General features: G+C 32.1%; 1 protein-coding gene across 11 annotated transcripts in view; it reads left to right on the top strand.

Annotated features, from left to right (window-relative positions):
• The window catches only part of ABI3BP (ABI family member 3 binding protein), a 265,382-nt gene that overhangs the window by 130,434 nt on the left and 115,181 nt on the right, over positions 1-19,767 (top strand). For all 11 annotated transcript variants that reach the window (XM_031959587.1, XM_031959589.1, XM_031959590.1 and 8 more), the window contains exons 6-13: positions 387-442; positions 6,900-6,948; positions 7,736-7,807; positions 8,543-8,635; positions 12,286-12,363; positions 15,126-15,200; positions 17,803-17,874; positions 18,366-18,440. In XM_031959587.1, coding sequence (XP_031815447.1) covers positions 387-442; positions 6,900-6,948; positions 7,736-7,807; positions 8,543-8,635; positions 12,286-12,363; positions 15,126-15,200; positions 17,803-17,874; positions 18,366-18,440 — 570 coding nt within the window. The remainder of the gene's footprint in view (positions 1-386; positions 443-6,899; positions 6,949-7,735; positions 7,808-8,542; positions 8,636-12,285; positions 12,364-15,125; positions 15,201-17,802; positions 17,875-18,365; positions 18,441-19,767) is intronic.

Here is a 19,767-nt window from a genome sequence, read left to right as displayed (position 1 = left end):
TCTTCTATTTCCAGACATAATTATAGAATTAGTGATTTGAATCATTAACAAAAAGTATATCTTCATCAATATTACCTGTACATAGAGTAATAAAACCATATCCATTTATTGATACAGTGTTGGGATGGAATTGTAGAAAACATTTCTGTCTCCATAGATTGGCAGACATGAAAGAAATAATATCTGATTATTGTTCTCAGAGTTCATATTACAGATTTATATAACAGATAATAATAATGAGACCATATATAATAATTTTACTGCTTAAAAAAGGATGAAAATTAAGTTGGTGAGAGATGGAGACTGAATTGTCTTAATAAGTGATCGATTGATTTTTGTGCTTAGTGAGATGAAAATAATGTTTCTTTTTTTTCCTGGTATATCAGCTAAAAATAAAGGAAATGGGAAAATTCAAAGTACCTATGACCAGACGCATATAGTGGTATGTAACAAATTTATTTTCAAAGTTAAGTACAAAATAGTTCTTTTTAAATATTTTTGTATAAAATTTACTTTCTTACTGCTTTTTACTAAGTAACTGAGGCCTAAAGAAATAAAATTCATACTGCTAATTAATTAAAAGCTCTCAGGATTGATTGCTATAATTACCTATTTACTTAGTAAAAAGCCAATTAGATTATCCTAAGATCCATATAAGCTTTAATACTGTCTGATTCTATAATTAATATAGTTATGTAATTATTATAATTAATCTTTTCTTAAGTAAGTATACATATTTTTGTGTCTACATGGTGTCATATAGACTGTTTTTGTCCTATTGAGGGTTTTTCTTTAATTGAACACCTGATGTTTTCTAAATTAATAGCAATAAAAGGAATGTCTCAGGGCTAAAGAGATCTAGGATTTTAAGACTTTATACCAATCTTTCTACAATTCACCTCTCCCCTCTGTCATTTCTAATGTCAGTTCTAAGAGTTCTCATTGTTTCTATCCCTCCTCCTACCAAGCCCTTCTATCAAGGAAGAAACAATCTTTTATATTTTACTTTGAACTGCCATACCTTTCCTAAATTGTATGTATTTGGGGCATTAAGTCTATTTTTGTCAGAAAATATTATCTCCTATATGTAGGATTTTTAGCCATTAATCAGCAAGTAGGGTAGGCTTTTTAGGGTAATATAAGGACTCCCAAACAGCTAATTACTGTTTTTTAAGCTGATCTTTGCCAGGGTTGAATCCCAAGAAGACAGATGTTGCTCAGATTTATCTTCAAATATAGTTATCCATGACCCCCCCAAAACAGATTTCATTTCAAACATATGTATCTATGTTAATAAGTCACTGTTCATGTGTCTGTGAGTTTCAAGTAGCTTGGGGAAGAGTGGTAAGAAAGAATTTAAGAGAAAGTTTTATTGGAAGCATTTGAAATACGGAGTTTGACCCAAATCCTACCCATGATGTTCATTATTTGTGTGGTGATGAACAAATCACTTAACTTTGCTGAACCTCAGTTTCCTTATTTAATAATTGCTTCTGAAGTTTCTTTCATTTTGCAACTCTGATTCTTGGAGATCACAAGCCATAAGATGACATGTATGAGGAATAGAAACATACATGTATATGTACATTTGTGTGTGTGTATATACATACATATATATATATATATATATATATATACACATAGGCGAACGTGTTAGCTTTTATAGATGAAGCAAATCTAAAAGAAGAAAATTCTATAATGAACCTTTAAATCCAGTGATCCATTTGTTCTTATCTCCCCTTCTGAGACCATCTTAATTCTTATTTTAAATGAGTAGATTCTTAGAAACCGTACTATCTCCCCAACATGTATAGCTGTTTCATTTTTGGTTTTATTATGTCCTTTATGGAGCAAAAGGTCTTTATTCCTTTTGAGGCTCTTGTTCCAACTAAATTGTATTGCTTTTGGCAGGGTAGTCCAGTTGAAGGGAATTACTTGATAGGATTGAGGAGATTAAGTCCCCAGAGGCTTTTATTCCCTTTTCCTGTCATAAATAAATTTGATTGGGGGGAGGGGTAAAGAGAATGTACTAGGAAGTTTCCTGTATCTCTGATACAGATCCAAAAATTTTATCACTTCAAGCTGCAAGGTGGAGTCCTCCTTTGACTTCAGCCAACAAGCCTGCTGTTGTAGCATAAATTGCTTGTTTATTTCCAAAAGGAAACACAACTCCATTCAAAAGGATATTTTAAGGTTCTTCTACTAGGTTTGCATCAGGGCTACCATCTGGACAGAAAGAATTTCTTTTACCGACATCTGTGAAGTTCTGTGACTTAAGGAAAATTGGAAAGGAAGAGACTGGGATCACCTCTGGCATCTTACATAGCCATATCTTCTATCTTTTTAATCGATTTGATATAATGCTTCATTTCAAATAAAAAAGAAATGACAATGACAATGAAAAGATTAAATATATTTTTACTGAGAACCTTTCTAAGAGGTCATTATTTCAGGGATTTTGAAGTATACTCCAGATATGTGATAGAATTTTAATCAAAATGCAAGATTTATGCATTATTTTCATTTCATGTTTGAATCCATGCAAATACTTTTTCCTCTGAACACTTTCCAGAGAGTGAGGAAAATGAAGGATTTGTATTGAGGAACAATATTAACTATTTATATAAATGAATGATGCCATTTTAGGTAAAGTAAAAATATTTGAAAGGACTATCAGTTTTTGATCTGTATTCACTTCTACATATATATTATATATTTTGATACCATTGTCAATTGCTAATACTGGAAACAGTGTGAGAAATAAAATTTTATCCAGATAGTTATTTCTTCATATTATATAATAAATCACCTGTAATTTAGGGCATATAGAAAGATGGCTAAGACCTCTTTATGACTGTTTATCAATGACATTTAGGCTCATTTATTTTTCATTGTTAAAACAAATTGTCTTCTTAATGTTGATGTTTTCTTAGACAGGTATTATTCAGTAATGACAAAGTGATGATCTCTAAGAGTACCTGTTTTTTACCTCATCACATCTATATTTAGAATTGTACATTTGTAAATATAACTTATAATCCACTGGCTAGATAAACTTAGTTTTTAAAAAGAGTATGATTTTCAACTGATGTTTTCAAATACAATTTTAATTGTTTATGGAAAACCAACTCCTCCTGAAATCAGTCTTCCCCTGGGATATGATATCTCTTCTGACCTTTTCTTCATTATCATACAGATCCACCCATCTCCTATGGGAATAGCATCTATTATTGGCAAAAGGGGGAAAAGTGCTGCCAATTTTTTTGAGTTTAAAAGTGATCAGATAAGGAATGCCAAAAGTAAGAATAATCTTTTTTATTTCTCTCCCTTTATTCACACCTCAAGATTATTTACACAAAATAAATTATATATCCTCCCATCATAAATATACTAGATAGGAAGTTTAAAAAAATAATTCTAGGCCAAAGATAAAATAATAAACAGTTGGATCTAATTTGCCAAATTTGCCAGAAATTTGAAAACTTTCACAAGAAATATGTTGGTTTTGGTTTTAGCTAGACCTGAATCAGCGTGTTTCATTACTTAGTCATTTTAGAGGACAATGGGTGGAGGATTTTTTTTTTTTAAAGAATGAATTAAAACCAGAATGTACTATATCTTCTCTTGTGCTCATGTGGCTTTTCTCTTAAGATAGTAGAATTGTTTTATGAGCAACTTTTAACCAGCCCTCAAATATCCCTTCCTCCTTGGGACTTTGAGATAACATAAGATCTTAAATTAGATGACTATTAGAAAATCAATGAACAAAATTGTGCTGTTAAGATCTTTTGCTCTAAAATTGTCAAAAGTATTTTGTGAAAAGACTTTGACATGAGTTTGATAAAATTCAGGATAAATCAGTAATGCCAGTTCTCCATGAATTGCTACTTCATATGAAATAATGAAATTGCTGCTGGTCTCAAGAGGACCAGGGTGTTTAATCCCCCAAGACATGTTGAAGTACAGATCCCATAGTGAATTTGGAGTGTATAAGTCAGGGGCTGGGTGGATAGGATTGAACTCTTCAAATTTTATTGATCAGAGTGACAAATATATAGATATACCTCCAATGCTTACAGATTTGATTTAAAAAAATCTAACAAACACAATCTACTGAGATAAAAATGATTAAAGCAGGATCTTGGTTACTTAGGCAGAGATGTAAAGAGTTGAGATACATATCAAAATAAACATCATACCAATGTCTTCAAGTACTTTTCTTCCAAATGCCTTTAGTCTCCATTGTGGGTTGTTTTTCCTGTTCTAAGATCAAAGGTAAGCCTTTGATCGATTGTATAGTAGTTTTTGCATTTTGCTTCAGTCCCTAGTTTCTTAATCATTGACAAGTATGTCTTTGCCATTCAATAAGAAAAAGAGAGATTGGTGAGCCAAGTTACTGTAAGATTCACAATCGGAATGGATTCTTACCCCCTGGCCCTCTACAAAGACATGCATACACCTATCCTAGGCCAAAGGAACTCCTTTCATGTCTGGATTTGGTATATACAAATAGGTTTAGTTCTGGGGGGAAAAGGGGATGATCAGTTAAAAAAACAATATAATCTTTTTCTTATTATTTACTATTTTTTATCCTCCTACTTTCTACTCTCTGCCCAATCCTAAAGCCAGATAGAAATTTAATTAAAGCTTAGGATTTTACTTATGTCCAGGGTTTCTCCAAATCAAGGCATAGAAAAATCCTAAATATACAATGTAAAACAAAAATAACATAGCTATTTATTTTCTTTCCACTCAAGGAAATGTTCAATATGCAAATGAGACTCTCATAATTGTTCATTAATAAAGACTTATTAAAAGCTCTGCTTTTAACACACATCTACTGTTATGCTTTCTTGAAAGGTTGAGATTTAAACACTGGAACATGAAGTAGTTTGTGGGACCTCTAAATAAGTATTATTATATTTTCCCTTGGTTTTGCATTGTCCAAACAATTCCTTCCTAGTCTACATCTTTTAATAAACCAAATATATCAAATAATAAACCAATAATTAAAGTATAAATTAATAATAATAAATATTATTATTTAATAAACAATAAACCAGGGCTTGTTCCCTGATTGGTGATTGTCCTTCTTCTAAAAAACCCCTCTAGGGACAGCTGCTTGACTCAGTGGATAGATCATCAGCTTTGAAGTCAAGAGAACCTGAGATCAAATCTAACCTCAGACACTTAACACTTTCTGGCTATGTGATCCTGATCAAGTCACTTAAACCCCAATTGTCTCAGAAAAAAATAAAAAATTTTAAAATGTAAAAAAAATGAAAAATCCCTCTGGTAAGTTTAGAAGGAGATCTCCCATACCTGTTCTGGCACCAGTTTTCCAGGCCTTTTAAATTCATAAATTAGTTTCCTAAATGTAAAATATCCATCTCAGAATCATTGTTCAAGCATTTAAGATTACACAAAGAAATAAAGTAGAAGCAGTAAGGTTCTGTGTCTAATCTTGGGATCAGTAGGCAGGATATGTACTTTAGTGGCCATATTCTAACAACCTCTATGTGGCCAGGATGAGGGAACAGAACCAGTATCCTCTTCTCTATTGGAAAAGTATCAGATAGTCCTGACACAATCTGAACAAGAAAAAGAGACAGAAAGAGAAGAATACTGAGATAGGATTATTTCTTTTTAAAGACCCACTGAGTTTGTGACTTCTTGTTCAATGACCAGTAAGATCCCAAACACCAAGGACTTTAAGAAATGAGTCGGATATGGCCCTGAAGACCCTGGAAACTTTCAGGGAGCTCTAGAGAACACTAGGGATCCATTCCTATATATATACAGTCTATGGGGCTCAACTTTCACTGCATGTTAGCCTACCAAGAAAAACTTTGAGGTTGGCAACATTTGTGTTCAGACAGAAAGACAATGAAAGTAGCTAAAAGATCCAATATGTTCTGGTCTTGAAGTAAGGAAAATCTGAGTTCAAATTCCACCTCAGATACTTACTAGCTACATGATTCTAGGCAAGTCATTTAACTTCTGTTTACCTCATCTCTAAAATAAAGATAATGATACATTAGTATCTATCTCCCAGGGATATAGTAGGATCAATAATATATAAATACTTTGTAACCCTTAAGATACCATATAAATGTTAGCTATTATTATTGCCATCCAGGACTGTCTTGTAATCTTTATTTAATTTTGGGGAAAGGGGCAGGATCGGGATGGAAAAAATGTACCTGTTATATATGTAATATATTATATATCCATACATGCATTTACTTCTCCATAATTCTGAGATTTGACTATGCTTATATATTTTTTAAAAACCAGCTCAGGAAAAGTAAACCCAAAATAGGTGCCTCTAATAACAGACTTTTAGTCATCATATAATTTTACAAAAGCATAATAGAGAAGATATTTTGGGGCATTATGGTCATTCTAGTGTCTCCAAAATCATTACATTTAGGTGACTATCTGCTAAAAGGGACAGTCCTAAGCCCAGCAATAGAAAAGGAATCATTTATGTGGATAGTTTTGAAATTCTGTATTTAGCACAGTTCTTGGCACATAGTAGACACATTATAAATGCTTGTTGACTGACTAATGTGTGGTTCTTGAAGATTATGCCAGCAAAAGCCAGCGAGGCTACTTTCCAAATAAACAATCGATCAAAATGAATTGTTTCTGACCTTTTTATTTTAAGAAAATTATGAGAACCAAATAAAAAGGTCCATGTAAGTATGAAAGTTTTAGTCAACAAAGACTGAACCAGGTGAAGAGTTTGCCATAAGAGTTAAGTTCCCATTATTGTTTGAGAATCCTCCCCTCAGGAAAAAAAAAATAAATGCTGAATAAAGTTTTTGTTCTTTTTTTCTTACTTGAAATAATGGTCTCTAGACTCAAAGGTTGACATTATTTTCCTCTCTTTTCAGCCAGCATACATTCCAAAGAAGATAATTCCCATCACAATTATTAAACAAGGTAATTTCTATGACTTTCTACAATACATGTTAAAAATGTTCAACAACTACACTTTTTTAAACTGAAGTGATTAGAAATGAATCATATTTTATCTATTTTTTTTTTTTTACAATCTGCATTGCTAATAAAACTCCAAATGAGACAGCATGATCTCATGATAAAATTAGAATTTTCTTTTACCATAGTGCCATTTGATCTTTGTTGCACTGGGTCATGAGTGAAAAAAGTTTGTTTAGAACTTTAAGAATCTCTGATCTAGAAAAGCATCCTTTTTTCTTACCACCTTTTCACTTTGCTGAACTTTAGATTGTTCTTCTCTTCCTCTCATCGTAAGTCTATTCTCTGCACCCACCACCAAATCTGGGACTCTCTTTCCTCTTCCTTCTCATTTTGGCCCTGGAAGAAGCTGAGTGTTTTTCTCACTTTGAAAAAACCTAAATTTACAAAAGAAAAATAGATTAAACCTAAAAAGATAGATTAAAGAAAGAATACATTGTCTTATGTTCTGTTCTATTTTTAGTTGCGTCATATTACCTTTACAATTAATAGTTTCCTAAGTCAGTATTTCCAGACAGTTATGTCTTGGTTTGGTATGAGGGCAGTTTTGGAAGTTGGAAGGAAGGGTTCAAAAGAGAGTAGAAGAATTTTATGTTATAAAATAGCACAAATATAATATCAAAGTGTTGTGACTGATAATGTCAGATCAGAACCAAATTCACTTTTGTGGTTTCTGTCAACATCTTTGCAATTTCTTCACCTTATTTTTGCATTTATTATGTTTTCCCAGTAATTCAGAATGTCACACATCGAGCAGCATCAAAATCTCCGGACAGGCCATCTGTAGGAGGCACAATACTAGGTGACTGGTTTCTGATTTTTTTTTTTTTTTACTTAACCAGGTAAAGTCAGATTTTTCCTTTGTTAGCTGAATGTTGGTGGGAATCAGTAAACTGTGGTCAGAATTTTCCATATGGCCTTTTGTTTTATTCATTTTCACAAGAATGTTTTATTATCTCAATCAAAAAGTCCTGGACTTTTGCCCAAGGTGTGGTGTAGTCCACTGAGGGCTAAGAGTCAAGAGATCTGACCTCTGCCATGGACTTGCTGTGTGGTATCTAAAATTATATGGCCTCATGCCATTTATAAAAAGAAAGTTGATACCAATTCTTTTAATGCTTCCAGAAAATAAGAATATACATATGAAGTTGAAATGTCTTTGAAATAAGGATTTGTGTAAATAATTGTTAATATTAGCAATACCCAATATTTTGATAATAATAATGATCTAATAAAAGTAATGTTTAATAAGTGCTTTTTGAATGGAATCAAATTAAGATTTTATATGTAATTTGTAATGAACTGATTGTAAGACAATTCAAGGAACTCTTAAATGCAAGAATTTAAAGCAACTAGATAGTAAAAAGGGAATTGTAGGGGAAAAAAAGAACTTTAACATATTCCATCTATTTGTTATCTTAGTTTTATAGTCAACTGTTTAAAATTTTAGCTGTGGATAAAATTGGTTTCTGTTGCTTTTGGCTTTATCTAATAACATATTCTACTTTCTTTTTATTGTCTTTAACTGCCTATTCAGTTCATCTTATCATTCCTGGACTGAATGAAACCACTCCAAAAGGTTCTCCACCTATCATGTTGGATATTTCTGAAACAGTCAAGACCCTGTTAGGTAAGGCGGAAATTGTATATTTGGTTTATCTGGTTTCTGAGTGTGGACACTGAATATTCTGAGGATACCAAAGTTACAGTAAGCTGTATATCTGTTGACTATTTGGGGAGAAGCAGGGTCAATGGACCTGCTATAACAGTCAAAGATAACCAGATTTCTGATCCCCTTTTTCCCTCCTAAAGTAAAATAATCTTTCAGATGAATTTAAATATGGATTAAAGATTGCTAGGATGTGTGGAGAAAGTTAATATATTCAAATTAATGTCTAATTTCTACTTATTAATTCCTAATGACATACTACCAATTCCAGATTTCTCAGTATGAGTACATATTTATTTAAACTATTCTGTAATATCCAAACATATACTTAAATCACCAAGCTCCCCAAGCATGACCAACATATACAAATAAAATCTAGAAATTAGATTAGCTCTGTTGAAAATTAATCAACAAATCTAGTCATATAAATTTGTGAATTCAAAATCTTAGAACTGAAAAAAGAGTTCCTAGAGCAACACCCTCTTTTATAAATGGCAAAACTGAGAAGCATGTGACTTGACAAAAGTAATACTATCAATTCATGGTAAAGGGACAAAGAAGCCAGGTCCCCTAAATCTCAATTCCAGCATCCTTTCCAAGGTAGCTTGTGAAACACTGAATTTTACTATGCCTTTCCTTTTTTATAAAATTTTGTTGGGTAGAAATGTTGAAGATTTCAATGATTCCAACTTCTGGATAAAAACCCTGAAGTGTTGTAATCTAACCTAATATCTGAGCATTCAATATTACATAGATGAAATATCTGGGTTCTTATGAACTTTTTAGTTCTCACTGGGATATTTGGCTTTGTATAGAAAATCTACATGTGTATTTTGCAGGAATGTATATTATATTCCCTTAGTCTATTAATATGGGATGCTCTGGAAAAGAAAGGATATGTAAATAAGAAAGGAGAAATATAATTTGGTAGGCCTAACTGGATTATTTAAAGAAAGCTTGTTTTTTTTTTTTTTAAGATTTTTATATATAATGTTTTTTTAGGGTTTGACAGACTTTAAGAGATAGTGGAAGGTAGAAGAGCCTAGTGTACTATGGGGTCATGAAGAGTTGGGAAAAACTGAATGACAATAAAAATTCATTTACAAGCAACTATCTGTTTTATTCATTCCTCTTAGTATTGCCACCGATGAGCTGTATGACCTTAAATAAGTCATTTGATTTCCTTGAGCTACAGCTTCCTCATCTGCAAACTGAGAGGTTTAGATCAAATGATCCCTAGTTTCCATTCTGTTTTAATACCTCATGTACCTGTTTAAAGTTGTGTATATACAAAAAGCTTGTTAAAATCCTTATTAGTAATACTTTCATAATATTGTATGTAGCCTCCAAAGTTTGTTATCATTCAATTGTTTCAGTCATGTTCATCTCTTCATGATCCTATTTGGGGTTTCCTTAGCAAGATACTGAGGTGGTTTGCCATTCCTTTTTCCAGGTCCTTTTACAGATGAGACAACTGAGAAAAATAAGATTAAGTTACTTGCCAATGGTCACATAGCTAGTAAATGGCTGAGGCCTGATTTGAATTCAGAAAGATGACTCTCCCTAACTCCCAGGTCCAGCACTATGCCACCTAGCTGCTCCAAATAAGAGGGTATAAATTTTCATTCTTCAAGTATTTTAAAATAACACTTTTTAATATTAAATATTTTGGTGCTAACTAAACTCTTGAAACCCTTATTTTAGATTTCCCTGAACATTTCATTTCATTATTCAAGCAAGGTTCTGGATTCTCTCAGGACCTAACTTATCCCAGGGATATAAATATAGCATGCTTTGAAACTGCATTAACTCTTTTAAGTTTCTAGACTATTTACTTGCTTGAATCAATGGTCTTCTCAGTGTGATATTCTGCCTATATAGTATTATCTTCACCCTCCATCTTCTTATCCTCTAGGACTCTCATCAATATCTTTCCATGAATGTGCCATACAAGATACTCCTAGTGTGCCTGAAACATTAGAAACTCTTTTATTCACCTAGTCCAACATAGTATAAATAAAGGCTAGTAGGTGACATAGGAGATGGAGCACTAGACATAGAATTAGGAAGACTCACCTTCTTAAGTTCAAATTTTATCTTGGATACTTACTAGCTATGTGACACTGGACAAGTCATTTGACCTTGTTTTTTCATCTGTAACATTAACTAGAAAAGAAAAGGGCAAATCACTCCAGGATCTTTGCCAAGAAAAACCCAAATGGAATCACAAAGAATCAAACGTGATTAAAAAACTGAATAACTGAAAGTAAAAACAAGTTGCTGTTCTGTTGTCCTAAATTGTACCTCATTGGCCAAAAAAATTAAAACAAAGTGCCTAACCAAACCAAAGAACTGCTTCACAAAATTTGGCTTGCAGCTATCCATTCCTAGAAGAGAATAGATAAACCTTTAGATGAGAATGTGAAGGGCAAAGTGGCAACACTGTGGTGTGCCTGGAAACAATAAATGAAATTTGATTTGAATTCATACTTTCTGAGGGATTCCCAGAGAAGTCTAAAAAGAGGCCATTGTTTGCATATGATTCAGCCTTCATTTGTAAAACTCTCCTTTCAAAATAAAACAAAAGCTTTTTCCTATCAAATTATTTTCCTCCATATGGTAATCTTTTTTGGGGGGAGGGGGAATTCCTGGTTTCAGTCAATCCTATGCATTTATTAACAATATTTAGCATGAATAACAATCATCACCTGAAAATATATGGATTTATTTAATAGTCTTGTGTGTGCTGCAAACAGGTCATGGTTTGAAACTATGCCTGCCATAAAACCTATTTCAGAATTGGAAGTTGTGATTTCTTGCTTTGCTTCCATTTCGTTCTTACAGAGAACAGGTTAATATAAAAGTATCCTCTACTAAAAGCAACTCTGTCATTTGATCATTGTATAGGAATGATCAGAATCCTTTAAGGCTCTTCTAGGAGAGTACTGCTTTGATAATTCTTCTCAAAGTAGAATAACTTCAAGTCCCAGTCCAGTGACAGATTGTGCATCTATTATCTGAAGAAAAGTCCAAATAGATTCAGACAAACTTGACATCAGAAGTGTATCCAGCATGGCTTAGTGGAAAGCATGTAGAAATTAGAATCAGGAGCCCTGGATTTGAATCCCAGTCTCTAAATCATCATCATCAACAACAACAGTCATTTACATGAATGATAATCATTAGCATTTTTGTAGTATTTTCAATTTACAAAGCACTTTACAAATGTCATTTCATTAAATTTACTGTGTGATCTTGGGCAAGGCAATTAATCTTTATGTGTCTATTAAATGAAAGTTATTGCTCAGGTTTCCCTTACCTGTCGATCCTATAATCTGAATTTCTTTAGCCATGGAAATGTTTGCAATGATGAATGAAGGTGTATCCATACCAAGATTATAGAGCCTTGAAGTCTTGAAGGAGGGAAAAGAGAGAGTTAAATGTCATTTACATCCATTAATTATTGAAGGAAACCTTCAATTGTTGTGGCCTGATTGGTTTTAATGGGTTATAGCTAAACACTTTCTGCTTCTAGTACATGTTCAAAACGAGTTATTTCAGGCATTAGATATAAAGAAATAGTGTAAATGATTTTTCTTCTGAAATTTTAGCTAAGAATGAAACCTTGGCAATACCTGTTGAATCTAAAATACCAGAAGAAGGAAAAATACCAGCGCAGCCTGTACCAGGTAATAAGAATTCTACATTATAATAAGGAATCCACATTTTAGGAATACAAAACATCTTAAATATTGTATGATTTAAAAAAAAAAACCAACCCCTTCATTCTTATGAAAATATTGAACTAAAACCAATTAAAGATTAAGGTAAATTGTGAGAAATCATCACACATTAAGAAAAACTGAATAGTAATGAACATAAATAATATTTAAGATGAAAGCACGTTTAACTACAAATCAATGTGTCACATCAGCAGATATATGTGTTTAGCAACAATCTTAAAAACATTTATTAGGCGCTTAGTATATCACAGCTTCTAGACTAGGTCCTGGAGATGCAGTGATAGAATCTGAAAAAATCCCAAGCACCAGAGCCCTTAAATTCTTGTATAGATGTAATGCATCTGTAGATGTATTTTTCTACAATGCAACTTGAATAAATGTGGAAAATAGAGAGTGGTGAGGATCAAGGAGAGATCTGAAATAAAATGCACTAAGAATTTAAGAAGGGAGGAATTCTTTTCAGCTGAGGTATCAGCAAAGACTTCCCAAAGAAGGAAGGAAATAGTCTTGAAGGAAAATTATTTTAATTATTTAGAAATGAAGGAAGAGTGCATTTTACACAAGGAGTTGGTTTGCACAGATGCCTAGAGACAGGGGAAGTTTAGGGAGCAGCTAGTAGCCTGGTATGGCTGTGCCATTGTTTTGATGTTTTCATTTTAGGGAAGAATGACCTTATCTCTTGCCCCTAAATTTAATAAATGTAAGCTTCTAATATTTCACAAATACTAATTTCAGTACTGATAGGCTGGTTTCAAATTAATTCTGATTTGTTTAGGTCCAGAATACTAGTAGCAATTTTTTATAATGGAAAGTTAAAAAGTAAAATGATTATATCACCTCAGGAAAAAAAAGGACATGGAGTAACATTACTCAAAGTTCTTAAATTGTTCTTATCAGACCTTTTGGGGGCTATTCTAAATGAAAGAGACAAAAACAGACCATCAAGGGAAAAATGTCTTCTAAACATCAGCATTGTCAAATATATATAGTCAGTAATACATAATTTGACAAAATGTTGCCCAAATAATATTATTTCAGGTGAGATTAAGTGAAATTTAAGCCCAAATAGGAAGTTTTCTAATTAAGATTTAATAAATTATCTCCAATCAAAAGAGAGTTTGCATATGTATTAAACTCATCATTTCCCAAAAAGACATATGTCCTTTCCCCACCTATTGTGGAGGGTACTACCAACCACTCAGAATAAGAATCTCAAGTCACATTTGATTGCTTTCTTTCACACCACCCTCTCTCAGTAAGTCAATAAGTCCTTACAAATTTAGTTCCATAATACCCCTTGCTTTCCTATTCCCAATTATGTTTGTCACTCTATAGTTCAAGTTTTTAATCTCTCCTTTTTGTGATAGCCTCCTAAATGGAATCCCTACTTTTCATCATTCCCCTCTCCAGTCTATCATTTTATTTCATATTTCTCCCCTTCATCTACTTACTGTGTTTCTAATCAAACTGAATGGTTCAATGTTTTGTGATATTGTCCTATATTTTTCTTCCACGCATTCTCATAGGTGTCCGCCCATATTCTTTTCCTCCTGGAACACACTTAGTCCTTAATTCTGCCTGCTGATTCTTTCCCTATCTCTTCAAAACCCATTCTAGCACCATCTTTTCCAGGAAGACTTCTTTCATTTACCCCCTGATCCTTTCTTCCTCAAAATTCCCCAAAGTACCTTGTAAGAGTCACTTTTTCTTTAACTACATTCTAATTATTAGTATTTATGTTACATTACCCCTATCTAATTAGTAAGCTTTTTTAGGGTGTGAGCTGTTGGGATTTTATTTTTAATATTTATGTCCCCAGCAGCTAATATTGTGTCTTGCCTATAGTAGGCGCTTAATAAATATTTATTGAATTGAACTGAATAAATTTAGAATTTACACACATTCCTAATTTTTCTAGAATAGGTAGGTCATTAGTAGATAGAATGCCTTTATCTCAAAATATTTTTGCTATTTCTTTTATCATAAATTTATAGGTAGTGTTATTTAAAGGAAAAAACTTCAATCCAATTTCTTCATAATCTCCTTGTGGGGAATTAAAACTAACTCATGATTTATATGATTCCCTTCCCTCATTTCAGTGTAGTTAGTAAACTTTAATAAAGGTAAAAGAGCCAAAACTCTGATTTCTTTTCTACCTCAAAGATTCTGCCACTTTTTTGGTTTGTCGTGATGTTGGAAGCAAGAGTCCTTTAGATTTCCATATTCTGAGCCAAATCCCCTCAGAATTTTCCACTTCAGAAATGCTTATGCTAAAATCAAAACTGGTATTTCTAAGGGCTCTCTTGTTTATTGCAGATCAACAGCTTGCAAATGTCAGACTGAACTGCTCATACCACTTTCTAATTTTCATTGTCATTGGTTCACATTTTTAAATTTTTTCACTAAAGTTAAGGTTTTGCCTTTGATCCTGTATTAATATTTTTAACTTAGAACTTTAGTCATTCTTGGGTCTCCCTTCCAAGCTGTTCCATTGGGGCAATAAAATCTTATTTTGTGCTAGCTCTGAACAGACCTCCTGATTCTAATCAAAATTCATTGTGAGAATTCCCTTGATCTAAGTTACTTGAGAAAAGATGTGCTGAACAACTCCCAGTTGTTGGTGTTATATGTTAATGAAAAAAAATCTTATGAGTTCTTATTTCTTTATCACATTTTATTTGGTAAAATTGACTTTTTTTACCTTTCAGTGACAATGGAAACTGTTCAAAGAACCACAAGCCCTACTATGACCAGTGTCATAGAAATTTCAGAAACAACTTTGGGTAATGTCAAAATTTTTTCTTTCATAAAAGAAACCTCAATATTTACACAGGAAATGAGCAACACTGGTGCTCTTAATCTACTAACATTCTTCTTTTTTAGGATGAATTAACTTTTTTTCATAATTACCTACCTCATAAGGCTATCTGAATACCTAAAAGATTTGGTGAAGGAAAATATTTTGCTTGGATTTTAAAGTTCTATAACATGTATTATACACAGGGTCTCTTAAATTATTTTTTTTTCTTATATACCTTTAAAAGTCAATGGATCCTTTATCAGGATAAAATACAGAGTATTACAAAAGAGGCCAATTATTTTATTTATTTTATAATGACGGAAATTCTTTTCCCATCCAAGTTCAAGGACCCCTTTAAAATCTATCTCAGACTCCAGATTAAGAATCCTTACCTAAAAGTGAATAGAGAGCTGGCTTTGAAAGCAAGAAGTTCTGACTTTATACCCTGCCTATGATATAAACTGTCCATTTGACTTTACGCATATCACTTAATCTCAAAACTATAAATTTCAGAAAAGATTACTTCCAACAATGGAAGAGAGAATTTACTCATGCAGGCATTCTCTATACCAATGACATCACATATCTCATCCCTATTCTTATGAAATTATATGATATTATTTATTGCTACTCCATTTCATTTGAAGAATAACAAAAAGCCTAGAATACTTACATTTAAAACTCTAGATAAATACAGAGAAGGCTTGTTCACCTACTTTTGGTACCAAGCTAAATACAGAAAGATCAAACAACTAATTCTTAACTAAACTTAAAACTTCAGGGGTATAAAAGAAGTCTTGAAATCTTAATAATACATATGCACTCTTCTCACAATGGCTCTTTGGCATTTTGTACATATTATACAAATATTGTGATGAGAACTCCAAATCTGAGAGCTCTTTAAAAAAAAAAAAAGGATTTCTTTATGTGCCTTATATTAGCTGCTTCTTGAACTAAATCCCAAAATCTAATTTGCTTTGTCACTTAATTCCCTTTGAGTAAACTGAAAGTATATGCTATAGAACTTGTTATTATGAAAATATTTTCCTACACCATATGTAAAAACCAGCTATGGAAATATTTCTAGGGAAAGTTCTAATAGCCATGACCTATACCAACCAATAGATATAGAGATGCATCCTCTGTATGATTCTATGGTGAAATCCAAAATACCAAATCATAAAGCATGGAGTATATGAAAGCTTCCTAAATGTCATGTAACTGAATGTAGGTATTTCAAAATTATGATTTGTCATCAGTAATTGATTGATTTTAATATCTATATCTATATCTGTATGCCCAAGATCATGTAAAAATTTCTCAGGCAAAAAAGTGGAAAAAGTTTAAGAAACCCTAGAGTAGATAAAACTTGATACCTTTCTTTATCATAACTATTAATGATATATAGCTTATCTTCATACCTAAGTTTTAATTGTCATTTAATACTTTAGAACAAAATTCTGTTGTCCCTAAACCTCCAAGTGGTCCATGAATCTGTATGGGAAAAACAATTATGACTTTATTTCGAGATAGTTTGATTTTCTTGATAATCCTGTTTATTTTATTTTATTCATTCAAAAACAGTATTCTAAGAAGGAATCCAAAAGCTTAACCAGGCTGCCAAAGGATCCATGGCACAAAAAAAAGTTAAGAACCCTATTTTTTAAGGAAAAGTAAGACATGGCATCTAGTTGCCATTGACGATTGAAGAATGCTTGGTATTTTTACATCCAAATTTTTCATATTTACAGTACAATCAGAGAAGAATATAATATGAATAAATTATATCTGGACATTTAGGCCTGTAATCCCAATACTGTATTGGGTTTTTTAAAACTTGATTTCAATCCAAGGAGACATAAATTCTTGATTACCAAGGACAGTAAAGAACAGTTTTTTTGCTATTAGAAATGACTTCCATTTATTTATTTTTTATATTAGGTTGATAGCCCAAAATCACTTTGAGCAGAATTTAATATTTTTCTAATATTCCCCCTAAACACTTAGAATTAGTTTTCTTTCTCAACTACCAAATGAAATCATAGTCTTCTCAAATAATTATTTCTCTTTTAAGGAAGAGATGTTTAAATCATTCATGATATATAACAGTAATTGTTTTTCCATAGAAAAACGCTAAAAACAAACTGTCCAGACAAAGGTTCCTGTGGAGGATCAGGGGGTGTGAGGGAGAAGAAAGAAATACCTTGCTTTTCCAGTTCAAATTTGTTTCGAGTATAGTTTTAATTTATAGGAACCATGACTATTTCTGTGTATACACATCCACATAAAGATATTTGAAGAGATGAAGATAATGACTTAATTATTTAAAAAACTGACCCCTCTGATCTTCCTGTCCTTAAACCCAATACCCTACACATAGCAGAAATTTGATGTTTTGTTTTGAGGTGCCTTGCATTTCATGACATTCTCTAGCATTTTAAGACAAAAGGAAAATTCAATAAAAGTGTCCTCACCTAAAACAAGAGTTTAGTTTTTCTTTCTTGAATTTTGCTTATTTTTCTTTTTCTTGCTATTGATTTTTTATCTCATTAATTTTTTGGTATTTATTTTATATTTAATTACAGCTCCAAACAAGCTTCCAGAATTCCCTCAAGCCAAAACACCATTCTCTCTGGCAAAACCTAGAGCAACATTGGGTAATGGCAATATTTGAAATTTGGTAACAAATATTGTATGAGTGGGGGGAAATGTTTTTGTAGCTATTTCTACAAGTACCAAAATAGCTTAATGGATCTGTTTGATTCAGTCTGCCCATCAGGGATGTAGAAAGAATCATTGACTGAATTTTCTGATAAATTCACTCAAAATAATCATATCATTATTTCCCCCTTCCCCTGCAAGTGACTAATTTTATTGCATCCCATTCTGTGAAACAGTGATTTTGTGAAAGCAAATCTAGCCTTTCTATCTTGTAGACCAGGTGGTATTCTGGACAGACTGTGGATGGATGGTTCTAGATTTCTTCATCAAACTAATTGAACGTTACTTGAACAGTCAATGTTTTCATTATAGCCTTTGTGTAATCAATTGCTAAAAATTGAAACATAGCATTTTCTCCTTCTCCAATAATCTCCTGCAAATACTGTTTCTTTTTTTTCTCTTTCTTTCTTTCTTTTTTTTGTCATAGCTTCAGATCAGATACAATGGATTGTGCCTACAGCCAAAACATCTGATGGTCTGAAAGTTCTACAGCCCCACCCTGGTAATTGCCCTTTAAAGTTGTTGTTGTTGTGAATTTTTTTAATGGATAAATAAGAATAATATGAAGTCACTTTTGCAGGATTTTAAGGGATTGATAGATTATGACTGCCTTATGATATACCTTTGTAATAATGACACATTTTACATCATTTATTATGTATGAACTTTTTTCCCTGCAGCAGAAATTCAAGTTACCTTATATTTGTTTTACAGATATGAGTTTCAATTTCTAGACATATTGTTGAAAGTCTGTTATCATCTAATGAATTATGAGTTACCTCAGTGCTTTTCCTATTCCAGAGACCTCTTTAAATTCATGTCAGCAATACCAAAAAGTTAACTATTACATACCGTAATAAAATTATAGTCATGGAGCTGAATTTATAACGACATAATATTTCCTTTACAGATAGATACTTACTTGTTGCTATCTCAAACAAAGAAAATGATAAAACATTTTAAAAACTATTATCAGGCCTCCTAGCTTCTGCTCCTGTTTCAGCCATTAACTTTAGTCAAATCATGTGGCCCCTATGGGTCTCAGTTTTCTTCCCTCAGATAAACATGAGAGGGTTGGATTGGATTTATCAAGTTTCTTCAAGTTACAAATTCTGTTTCTGTAACAAACACCCTACTCAACATTCTATCAGGAATACTCAACACTTGACTATAAATACTCATCTCAAGATTATATTTAAGTTAAGTAAAATGTAGGAATATGATCTTAAAGTATTTTCTCAGTTAAACAGAAAAGTGAAAGGAAACAAGCATTTATTAAGCATCTTTTATGTGCTGTGTTAAGCGCTTTACAAATATTTAGTATATATTAATAAGATGTTGTCTTTTGGGCATTGAAAATATGACCTGAGTAACAGCTTTTTTTCAAAATTAAATTTTCCTCTGTTTATTATAATGTTATTTTCCTTTAATTTATTAAAAGTAAGAATATCTACAAAAGAATAAATATAATTGTCAACACACTGATAAAGGTAAATATGTAATTCCCCTACTAAGGGCATTAAATTTATCAATGTGCTCCCTATATTGCTAGCCAGTAAGATCTCTTTTCAGATACCCTATGTTATAACAATCCAGGAATATCGAAACAAAATATAACTGCAAATAGAAATGGGATTGGTTTCTCAAATTCTATGGATAGACCTAACTCTTCTTTCCTTTAAATGACACTGCTTTAAGTCCTATAGTTATTCACTTTGGTCTTCCCCCAATAAAGATAGCTTCAAACATAAAAATTATGTCATATTTCATAAGTCATCTCTATAACATAACATATGATCATTTTATCCTTTCTTAGAGACTTTTAAACG

Source organism: Sarcophilus harrisii, chromosome 3, assembly GCF_902635505.1.
Source record: "Sarcophilus harrisii chromosome 3, mSarHar1.11, whole genome shotgun sequence".
Taxonomy (NCBI): Eukaryota; Metazoa; Chordata; class Mammalia; order Dasyuromorphia; family Dasyuridae; genus Sarcophilus; species Sarcophilus harrisii.
The sequence above is the reverse complement of the archived record's forward strand: the minus strand, read 5'-3'. Positions and strand labels throughout refer to the sequence as shown.